At 41.1% G+C, this 11964-nt stretch overlaps 1 protein-coding gene across 1 annotated transcript; it reads left to right on the top strand.

Annotated features, from left to right (window-relative positions):
* Nucleotides 1-10453: 10453 nt before the first annotated feature.
* LOC106750130 (trafficking protein particle complex subunit 1) lies at nucleotides 10454-11480 on the top strand. The gene is made up of 3 exons (XM_014630238.1): nucleotides 10454-10733; nucleotides 11013-11222; nucleotides 11297-11480. The coding sequence occupies exons 1-3, from the start codon at nucleotides 10635-10637 to the stop codon at nucleotides 11423-11425; spliced, it is 438 nt and encodes a 145-aa protein (XP_014485724.1). The 5' UTR covers nucleotides 10454-10634; the 3' UTR covers nucleotides 11426-11480.
* The last annotated feature ends 484 nt before the right edge of the window (nucleotides 11481-11964 follow it).

Raw genomic sequence — 11964 nt, 5'->3', positions numbered from 1 at the left:
TTCGCCGACTGACAGAAAGCACGAGCGTCATTCGCCGTGTCACTCCCCCGAAGTGTCGAGGGGGGAGTACCGAGGCGTGTGTATCGCGTATATTAAAAATGTTCCGGCGAGATAATCATCGCCCGCGCGCGATGCGTCCCCTTAATCACACACGAAGCTATTCCGGAAACACCGGATGACACAAGAGACACGATTATCAGATCAAAGTGATGGCTATTTCGTCTCAAAACGGTTCGTCTGAAGAAACCGTCCGGTAGGGGCGACTAAAACCGGGGTTTATTGTCACGCTTTTACATATCGATTAAAAAGAGACGTGTGTAATATTTCATTACATCATATACATTTTAACGTAACTACATCCTTTAACCTTTCGAAAATGAAGAAAAATATGCTCCTTTATTAATGATATATAAGTTTTATGACAAGTTTGACATCGGCCTCTCCCGTCCGCGCGACGCCGCTTATATTTCGCAACAATAAATCGCCGTCTTGAAATATCACTTGCGACACGATGAAATAACGTTTATTGCATAAGTGCACGATTTATACAGAGTTACACGTCGGTCAGCTATTTCTCGTCGCGTCGTTTCGCGAATTTTGCGCCCTGAAGCGCAACGTACGCGCCGCACAATGATGAATCTCGCGTGGCGCTTAACGGACGCTTGTAAATTTCCGGAGTTTGGCGCGCCAACGTTCACGCTAACGCCTGCTTATTATCCGCACGCTCGCTCATTTCGGCCGAGAGTCATTTCGTTTCATTTTGTTTCGCGTCATTTTCATCATCCCGCGCGCCATCACAAGCCTAAGTATCTCCAGCAGGTTCTCCTCCGCACTATGTGACGACGGTGAAAGAGCAAGCCGGAGGAGGACCAGACGACCGCAATGAGGATCAGGAGAGCGAGGGATATTAGCGCCAGCGGGCTCGGCAGTAGAGTCGAATAGCCGATACCGCCGAGATTAGAAAACACGTTGCAGAATGCGCTTCGGTTCTTCTTCCCCTCGTGTGTCTGCACGAGCGCGCTCGATGTGCCCGCCGACGTACAGCTGTCACCTACTGGACGCACCACGTGTCACATTGGTCCTTCGGTCACAACACAAGGGTGCAAATCAGTGTGCAGCGCGAGCAATCGAATCGATAAAAATACGCGATTAAATTTAGAGGGGAAAATCGGTTTCCCCAACATCACGATCGAACGTACGTGGAAATCGCTTTCCGTGCATGTTCGATCCGCAGGGAGAATTTTGAAACGGTCTGTATAATTGAGAAGAAGCTTTACAACTTGATGAAAACAGCGATAGCTAACGTCGCATTTCCCGATACTCCGAGTCGTAATTCAATTCGTGTAAAACGTTATCTCCAAGTGTTTACGCACAATATGTGCGCCTATAATATTATATAATATTATTATCTTGAATGAGAAACGTAAAGAGAGAATTTACTCATTTTAGAAAGTTCGTATAATTGAGGAGAGAATCCGCACAACCGGGAAACTTGACAACTTTATGGTAGCAGTGATAGCTAACGTCACTTTCTCTGATATCCTAAAGTCGTGTATAATTCAATTCATATAAAATATCGTCTCAAAGTTAACACACAGTTATATCTACAAAACCATTACTCTGCGGAGAAACCTACAAAGAGAGAACTTGTTCATTTCAGAAAACATATATAATTGAGAAGAAACTTTACGAAAGCAGTGATAGCCTTCTCCGACAAATCGTGCGTATATAATTCAATTCGTATAAAATATCGCCTCAAAGTTTATACATAATATGCGTTTACAAAACTGTTACCTTCAACGAGGAACCCTGTGAAGAGAGAATTTACGAATTTTAGAGACTATTAACGATCCCTTATGTACGCTTCAGCCTGCGAGATTCCGCCTGGGATCGTGGCGAAAGTGAATCCTACCGTGAATCACTGTAGAGTTCACCGAGTGCTCCGAATTTTACTCATTATAGTATTATCGTCATCGCCGATCGTCCTGGGGAGCAATCGAGGATTCGATTTTCGCTATGAGAAAACGACGGCAGAGCCCCGCTCGGTCACAGCGAAGCGGCCGTCGAGCGCGCGTCAGAGAAGACGGCTGCAGTTTCGAGGCGTTCCGTCGAATCACACGAATTTCACGGGTTTCGAATCCGCCCGAATCAGAATTTCCCGCCGCGGAGATGTTTACGGAAACACCTGCGCGACGCGGCTGTCATCGCCGGGAACAACACCTCGGGGCGGTGATTCATTCGGCGCCGATAAATCCTGCCTCCGTTTTCGCCGAGCGGGTGATACCGCGCGATAATTTCGCGCGCACCAGATTCCGCAGGATGTTTCTGCCGACGGAAGGACGCACGTTGCGAAACGCGTGGTGATCGGATCCCGCGTGATTATCGGACGGAGGCGACGATAAAGCGAGATCCTCCGTGAGTTTTTCGCCGAAGTCGACTTCGACTTCGTGAACCGCCGCGTTTCCGGCAGCGTATTCGACGCTTCCCACCGGCGTGTCGGCCGGCGGATCGACAGGCCGGGAAGAGCTCGGCGGCGGCGGACCAACCGACGCAAAATCCCCGACAAGTCCCGCATCCGGTATCGAATCGCGTCCGAGCTGATTCTCAGATCCGGCGCGGCCCGTCGCGCAAGAATGGTCGCGCGAGCCGTCTGCCGTATCGCTCGTCTCCTCCCGCTCCTCGCAGTCTTGTTCGCTACACGCAGCATCGTCGGCCCCGAGACAAGACTGACCTGTTCCTGAATGTCCTTCACGTCCGTCGCAAGTGCTCAGCTTCCCGCAAGGTGTCCGGCAAGATGGCCTGCTGGAGCCGGGCGAAACCGGTCGGCAAGGTGAGCACGAGGCGCACGGCGAGCACGGTCTGCAAGAGCTCCTCGTGGTAATTGGATCTATGATTTTCAAAAATCGGTCTTCTCAATCGCTGGGGGAAACACGAAGAGTTTCTTTGCGAAAAATTGCTTTCTCGCTACTGAAACTTTTGCACTTCGGCGCGTCAATCGGAGTCTGCTGAATGCAACTTGGAATTTTGTTTAAGGTTTTTCTGGCCTTTTTTTTTTACAACAATCGATTTCACTTGTAATTCTATTTGTGAGAGGTGAGATTCTGAGAGGCGAACGAGATATTTGATACATTGCACTTAAAAGTATCGAGATAAGATAGAATATATATCTCGGAAAGTATAGACGATTTTATAACGGTACTTTTATACACGGAGATAAAGACTATTTAATAAAATTGCTTTAATTGAAACAAACTTATCTTTTGGAATAAAGCAGTCAAACGAAGAACAATAGCCTAACGTAAAACATATTAACTTCATTTAACTTCAATAAAGAGCACGCAATCATTTCCTTTGCAGAAAGAAGTAAATGTGGCAGGTTTTAACCGAACACACACCGATTCTTCCAAGCGTATATTTTTACCATTTTCGGAAAAAAATCTGCGGGAAAAATGGAAAAGAACTCGATTTTTCCGAGCCTTCTTATTCGGATACCTGGTGCTCGACACTCGCTGCAGGTGCATAGGTCGCAGGGTGGTGGCGGCGGACACGGCTGGTAACGCGTGCAATCGTGACACTTGGGAGCGGGCGATGGACGATGGCAAGGGCGACAGAGTCGCGCGTTGGGGCAGGTCCTCGTGGTCCCCGAGAACCTTCGCTCGCTGGGCGGACAGACGCATTCCGGACTGGACGGGCATTCGCAGGTGCACTCGTGAGCGGCGCGCGCGTCCACCTGCACCGGCGGCGGGCAGTTGCAGCCGCGTGGTATCGGCTGGCACATGCAGGAGGGAGCCGGGCATTGGTCGCGATTCTTCTTCAGAATCGGTCGCGGGGCTTGGCAGCACGACGATCGCGGCGAGTGATCCTCGCGTCGCAAAGGGCAGCGAGACGAAACGAGCGACGACGAGCAATCTACAGTGGGCGAGTCGCCGCGCCGGTTAGACGGATAGGTGCAGTTTGGCGAGCCGCCGCCCGCTTCGCGCTTCGGAACGACCCGCTCGGCTGATTTATCTATCGGTGTCATTTCCGATTCGCTCGCACCGCCCGCCAAACGACGGCTCCCGCAACATCCCTGTCGAAAGGTGGTGAAAGGCCCGCCGACAGTTACAAAACGAGACGTCGCGCAGATTCACTGAAACGGTCGGCGCCCCCCGCCCGGAGCGAGAGAGAAATCGCCGTTCGAAGTAGAAGAAGAGCATCAAAATCGACATACCATTTTGTTTTCGGACTGTAAGGCCAATACTTATAGGCTGCGTCCCGATATCTATTTCCAATATTGAAAATCTATTGTTTATATTACGTGTACTAGATTTTCAGTATTGACAGTGAATATTGAAACGCAGCCCTTGTTAAATTTTCCATTTAAGATCGTCTTAAGTTCGTCCTCGGATCTTTTGTAACTAATGAAGGGAATATTTGAAGATGAGCTTAAGACGATTTTAAATATAAAATTTGACCATGAATATCGGTTTCAATCTGAATCTAAAATAATAAGCTTTTAACCTTTTGTAACGTATTTTCTAGTAAAAAGCATTTCTTTAGTGCTGTCAAGCGTCGCAATTTCTAAAATTTAAGTATTATTACAACTTCCGGCAGCGCGAGAAACTCTTTTTATCATGAGTTACGTTATATTTTGTTATTTAAAGCAAAAGATCAAAGACTTACTACAGATATTGTAGATTCGAACTATATTCTCTGAAAGTGTAAAATTTAAATTTACACATATCGATGTAAACCAGCAACACTTCTCTGCCAAAAAATATATGATAGTCTTATGAAAATTATTCATATGTTGAAATATATTCGTACATGAAAATTATTCATATTCACATATTTCTTAGCAATATAAATCTTTTTAAGATATTCGAGGATTAACGCATCTGAAAGTTAAGCCTTAAAACCGACATACCTATGATACTTGTAAAAAATAAAAAAAAATTAAATAAATGCACTAAAATTAAATGACTTTGTATATTTATTATATATTTTCGAATGTTATAATTTTACATGTTTAAAAAAATTTTTTTAATTTTACTATATATTATTCCTTTATTAGATGGAAAGAGATCTCTTGATTTCTTCTTTCTCAAGCAAACAAACAAGAAAACAGGGAAAATCAGCCTGGTAACTTAAACTGTATTCTGAAATGATATTTCACAGGAAAGTTCAAGTATGCCAGTTTATGGAACAACCTAACTTTAACTTATTTTACATAATTTACTGACAGAGGATGGAGATTGGTACAAGATCCAAAGTGACTGAAAAGGTACAAAATTTATATTATAAAATAGCATTGTTAATAGATCACTTATCACTAATTTAATATCGTAATTTTCACAGAAAGATAGCTCTACAAAAACTTCGGTAGATCGGAAAATCAAACGATGCTAATAACGTAATTGAATACGTCTGAAAACAGAAACTATTACTTCACCAGAAGACTACAGTCAACTACAATAGACGAAATTCATATTCTGTCCGATAGAGTTCAGTACTTTACAACCGAGAGACGTCGGTATGTCGGTTTATTACATGTCAATTTTGATGCTTTTCCTTTGTTATTCGTGAAGAAATGGAGATGTCACGAAGAAGTCTCAACGTGCCGGTTGCGAATGACGTCGCAGCGTATCGAGTTCGACGTTAGCGCATAAAGGGTTTGTTTTAAAACGTTCCAATTAGTGAGCCATTAAAGTCTGCGTAGAAATTACTCAGAGCTAACTTTACGTATTTTATCGAATAATTAACAAACTTGGGAATCTCTCTCTTGCTCCCACCAACTATTCCATGCTAATTTACATAAATCGAGCGCGCAAACTAACCGCGTCCAAATTAAATGCTCACGGTCCTCCTATCAAATTTAATTAAAACGCGCGAAGAACGTCAAGAGTATTCAACTGGGCTTTTGCATTGTCTATGTCGCTGAATTCCACTGTTCCATTTATTCCCTATATATATTATTTATATGTATTATACATTCGAATACAAATGGAGAAACGTCTTTCTTTCATCTCCTCTTTCTCGTCTTAATACAAAACACCCCAAAATGATTGCACAATACCGCAGAAGCGCATTCTGGAGTTTAATTAAGCTCGAACTTCTTAACAAACGCAACTTTTTAACAACGCAAATATATCGAAGCTAATTCTCGATTTTGCGAGAGGATAAATTCCCAATGTTTATTCAATTTCGCGATATCACGCGTAATTAAAATGAAATGTATCTTTCGTTTTATTCTCTCATGTTGCATACGAAATAAAAAAAAAGTCAATAGTATGAGACCTCACGGGATCTTCTGTCAAATGTAACAGAGAGAAACGATATTAGTGAGAGATTACATCGCGAAGTCAATTAGACCTGTCGATCCTTTTCGCGCTGCGGGCTCTGCTTCGTATCTACTTCGTGTCGCTCTCTTCGCGAGTACATGCAAAATCTACTACCTCACGGAGGATCTGAAGCGCTCTCTATTCTTGGAAGGATCTACCACAGTGTACCTGACAGTCCGACGAAGTTAGAGCGGTGCCGGAACACCGGGGCGTCGGCGAAAGACACAGCCGGCACGGGACGACAGTTCTGCTGCGATCGAAACGCGTCGTGCGCAAAATAAGGAAGTTCAATCATTCTCTCGATATTTCAGCAAGCGGTGCTCGCGCTCGACGTTCGGACGGACGGACGGACGGCTTTTACATAAACAAACGAAACGTCGTCGAAGCGTCGACTCCAATTTTCCCGGAGCTATCGATAAATCTCAGCCGGGGAACATCGAGCGCGAAGGAGAGAACGTCGCGAAAGGACGTTTTTCCGGAGAAACGTGCACGAACGTTCTCACGCGTACGTCGTGAGAGACGGTCGAGGGGGGGAGGGGAGGGGAGAGAAAGAGAGAGAGAGAGAGAGAGAGAAGCCGCGTTTTGTTACGCTTTAAGACAGAATATCGATATCTTCGCGAGCGCGAGAACGACCTACGTCATTGTTACTTGGAAGTGAGAGGAAGAAAATGCGACCAATATAGAATCACGTTTGTCCTTTTACCGACCCGTCACAGGAAGAACGACGACATCGACCTTCCTCTCTCTCTCTCTCTCCCCCCCGAGCTACCGCGATATTATTTAGGCTGCGTTCGGGGTGCACTCTATCACCGCTATTGCATCATTCTATCTTCGTCTCACGTCTAAACGAAGATAGAATAATGTAACAGCAATGATAACGCGCTCCCCGATCGCAGTCTCAATCATTGTTGCATTCTCTACCACGTGGGTCGGCAGCTGCAGCACTCGCAGGCCCGCTGGCGGCCGTGGTCGCTCCATTGACGACGCAGCTCGGCGAAGTTACTCAGCCATCGGCAATTCGGCTTGGGCGGCGCGTTGCTGTTCCAAATTTCCTCCTCGACGCACCGACACGGCCCGGGATACGCGCCCGTCGCGGCGGTCCCGGTGGGCCGCAAACCGCCGCAGTCGTTTCGATCCACGTTGTTCCGGCAATTAAAGGATGGTTTGCGTGTCTCCAAACAACCGGCCGACGCGCGTCTGCTACCTGTGCGACAGTAAGATTATTGAGCCGGTGTAGCGTAATCGCATTCTCGAGATGTAGGCCGTATTAAGAGAGACGAATTCTGAACCCGGATTCTTCCGAGTCGATCAAGTCCGAGTTACCGCGGAAGGTTAGGTCCTATTTAGCGGCAACGTCCTAATTCGTGACGATCGCACCTGTTTTCCTGAATAAGTTAGGTGATATGTTTACACGATAATCATGAAAAATGTATTTCTATTTTAAACTTTATATATTACCCGTTGTAACAAGTGTGAAATGAAATTAAAAGCTATAATAAATACTAAAATATTGTAAGTATAAGCGGGTGTGCCGGCGACGGTTCGGAGCGTTTTCTTGCGGACATCTTAGAAGTTGACTGTTAATATGAAGCATTTATTTAACATTTTTCTGTAGTTATTCCCTGTCTTTTTGCAGTTATTTTCTTATATATAACATTAAGCGATTGAAATCGTACTGTCACAGTCGAGGAAATCTTAAGAATATTTACAAATTGGGACAAAATCTAAATTATATGTCCGCTAAATGATACTTCCGTCTCACTTTTGAGAAGATATTATAAATTATGTAAAATCTTATCGCAAAAGATACAATTAGAATCACAAATGTTCAAATTTTCGAACAAAATAAATTTTATATACTTAACATATATATTACTAATTTATTGATTTATTTTCGCGATAAGATTACTTTATTGCTAATTGGTATATTCACCTTAATATATTTCTTTATTATCATACACTCAAAGGAAAATTCGGTTGAATTTACTTGACAATAAATAAATCAACCAAACACGCTTTGATGAAAGGAACCGAAATTCTGGTTGTACGAACCGAATTTGGTTGAGAACAAGAAATTCAATTTCTTTCAACCACAACGTGTTTGGTTTGTTTATTATCCGATGATTTCAACCAAATTTTTCTCTGTGTGGAATGATTTCTCTAGGACCTTTTCCTTTTCTTTTCTTTCTTTTTCAACAACGCGTGGCATAATTATGAGCAGGTGAACTATATTGCGATAATGATTATCCTGCAATACATTTCTAGTAGCACACTTCATTGGCCAATGTAACGCCAATGAAGTGTGCTACTAGGGATGTATTCTCGAGAAATGAAATTCGTAAACATTTATGGAATAGTTTCCCATTCGGCAAATTGGACTATATAAATAAAATAGCGTTGTAAAGTTTGTACTTGCTATTTTCCTTTTCAAAATCGAGAGAAACGTGTCAATTTTTGTAAGGATTAATAAGATTTAATTGGGAATAATGGCACATGTCATATGTAAAATACCAGATTTGGTTGTTACAGCATGAAAACTCGCGAAATAGCTACCGTATTTTCTCTGAAACTTTAATTGTCTAAATTATGTAATAACCGCAACAACCGGTGCCGAGACATCGCCTCTTGACAACAACTTCGTCACAGGAGGACATATTGATTTCTCTTGGAGGTGAAGCCTGATTTTCCGAAAATAAAGATTTCGCGCGGAGAGATGTGCCATTTACAGTCCGGAATATGCGACGGGGGTATTCGTATTACTTTTAGCTTACATTTTCGAAATGTCGATCTTGCTGTTTCGGTTCATTGACCGACTGATGACGTGTGATCGAAGGTGTGAAATTAGCGGAGATTGACCATGAAAGGCGTCTAATTATCACGCTAATACTGCTGGATAATTTCGTTGCCATGGAAGCAAAATATATGTAATATTTTCTAGAACACACATTAAATAGCAATTTATGAGTTGAATCATTCGTGTAATAACTTAAATTTACTGAAATATTACTGGAAGGGCATTGAATACTCAATCAATTTTGTAATCACAAATTAACAAAATTGATTAATTAAGCTATAAATATTTTCATACAACGACCACCATTTATATGAATTTCCTGCTGAAACCTGCGATCGATTTATTTTTCAGTATTATAATTCATACAATCCCGCATAGCACCAATTGTTGTAGAAATAACTTACACGGTTATCGGCAACAAAGATCTAAAACTAGTCCATTGTGCATCGCTGAAAGAGGATTTCAAGTGGAAGGGAATAACCTACTGGCGCCGAAACAAAGATCTATCTTCAAAACCCTGGTTTAAGACCTGCAAAAATACCCCTAGGAGGATTTTATGCCCGATAGATCAGAGCGCATCAAATATATACCCATCTGTTCCAGAAGAATATCTTGGAAACTCCAGCATGCAATTGCGACTCCGGCACAAAAGATCTGGAGCACATTTTATTTCACTGCCCCACTTATATGGACCATTCGAAGAAGCTCACATTAGATCTTTATCGCTTGGGAGTCCAGAACGTGGAGGAGATATACTCCGCGACTTTTTCGTGCAACCCTGCTCTATTCCGCCTGCATTGAATAATGAAAACCATGATCGATCCACCTAAGATCTTTTAAAATCCCTTAAGGGTAAAATTACACGATATGTAAAGCCCGTATCAGACTATGAACTAAAGATAAAGATCGAATTGGAATTTGATCACTCAGCATAGAATTCACTAAATTTCACTAAACCTGAGTTCAGTTAACTTTACACTGATTGGCTAAATTCAATACAATCTCAATCCCCAATCTGTAGTCGGGCTTAAAAGAACTGTAGAATAGAAAGTTTGTCATAGAAATAACCAATCAGCACACAAAACTTGCATGATAGAAAGAAGCGGAGTACCGCTGATTGGTTGCTTCTATGACGCACTCTCTATTCTGCAGTTCTATTACGCACTGTGTAATTTCACCATGACAGAGTTGATAGCAATGAGGTCTGTTCGTTTTCACTGCACCGCTGAACTAGTGCAATAAGTTAAAGCGAGACAAGTATATGTTTTCTCACTTCAACTTATTGCACTAGTTCAGAGGTGCAGCGAAAAAGAACAGGTCAATAGAGACGAGCCTTAAGCCTCGTCCGCAGCCATAATTGAAAAACAGATACAAAACATAAGAATCAGCTGATTTAAAGAAACATCAAGTAATAGTTGATTCCTTATCAAAGATAATATTAAATATTGATTTATCTGCCAAACGTTGTATAACGTACTTGGAGTGTGGGTTGTGTAAAACGAAGGAAACTGAATACGGCTATGACAATTCACAATTTGTACATCTTCTCGAAAACCGGTACGTTATTGTATTATGCAGAATGGAACAGACTAAACAAATCAGGAATAACAAAGGAAGAGGTAACGTAATCACAGATTGATTAAATGTCAATTACATAAGACCTAACCTACAAAACTTCAACTTGACATATCAGCAAATAATATTGATTTATTTCTTATAACAATTTTATGAAAAAATACATAATGTCGGATACGTAAATAGATACATACGAATGTAATAAAGTAATGTTATATATATAATTTAAATGTTAGAATATTTATATTACTACATTATACGTTTCAAAATTAATAAGCGAACTTTCTTAGATTATAATTATTTGAAATATATTTACAACTTAGGAAGCGAAATTAATGTATGGAATGTTATTTTCGATAAAATCATTTGTAAGTAAAATCTCGCCATTGGATCCCAAGGAAGGATTTTTGTATTACAAGACAAGTAAATACACACTTCATTATTTTGAAACACCATCGGGACTTAAGTTTGTCCTAAATACTGACAATGCAAGTCAGAATGCTAGAGAATTGTTGCAACAATTGTACAGAGAAGTAAGACTTTACATCTGCTTTCATACTAGAAGTATGAATATGCAAATTAGCATAATTATATAATTTTATTTTAGGTATACCTGGAATATGTAGTAAAGAATCCGCTCTGCCAATTAAATGAGCCTATACAAAGTGAATTATTTAAGATAAAAGTGGATGAACTATTTAAAAAGTCACCTCTATTTCTAAGTCGATCGTTATAAATTTAAAAAATATAACATTTTTTTATATAAGTGAGTTAATTTTTTTTATGCTTCACTGAATAATAATAGATATTATTTAATTATATGTTACTATTTATAAGTAATTTTTTTTTATAGAGTAATGTAAAAAAAAATTAAAGTTACGAAACATCCATATTAAGTATAAACTTTAATATTTTTTAAATTGTAATTTTTAAGGTAATGTTTCAGTTCTAATTTGTTGTGGCTGTTTATTTCGCTTCCCAGAGAAATATATACATCTGTTACATTAGCATGTAAAATAATAACAGTGCATTATTTAAAAGATACTTCTGTGCTGTACAATATTTTTAATGACAGGCAAGTACAGGCAAAGTAAATTTACCCTTACATATTGTTTGTAAATGCCAACACTCTAATCACATTAAGTAATAATTCTAAATAATTTCTTTTATATTCTTCTGTACGATAAAGGTAGCGTGATCGGTATTTGGAAAGTTATGCGTCTCTCTCTCTCTCTCTCTCTCTCTCTCTCTCTCTCTCTCTCTCTCTTTCTTTCA

This window comes from Dinoponera quadriceps, unplaced genomic scaffold, assembly GCF_001313825.1.
Source record: "Dinoponera quadriceps isolate SergipeBrazil2010 unplaced genomic scaffold, ASM131382v1 scaffold4585, whole genome shotgun sequence".
Taxonomy (NCBI): Eukaryota; Metazoa; Arthropoda; class Insecta; order Hymenoptera; family Formicidae; genus Dinoponera; species Dinoponera quadriceps.
Note: the sequence above shows the minus strand (reverse complement) of the source record. Positions and strands in the feature narration are given on the sequence as shown.

Bases quoted from the DNA above. Each gene is read 5' to 3' on its own strand.
- LOC106750130 (XM_014630238.1), top strand. From the start codon at position 10,635: ATGACAATTCACAATTTGTACATCTTCTCGAAAACCGGTACGTTATTG. The intron at 10,734-11,012 runs GTAACGTAATCA...TTTACAACTTAG, and splicing joins CAGGAATAACAAAGGAAGAG to GAAGCGAAATTAATGTATGG. The intron at 11,223-11,296 runs GTAAGACTTTAC...ATTTTATTTTAG, and splicing joins TGCAACAATTGTACAGAGAA to GTATACCTGGAATATGTAGT.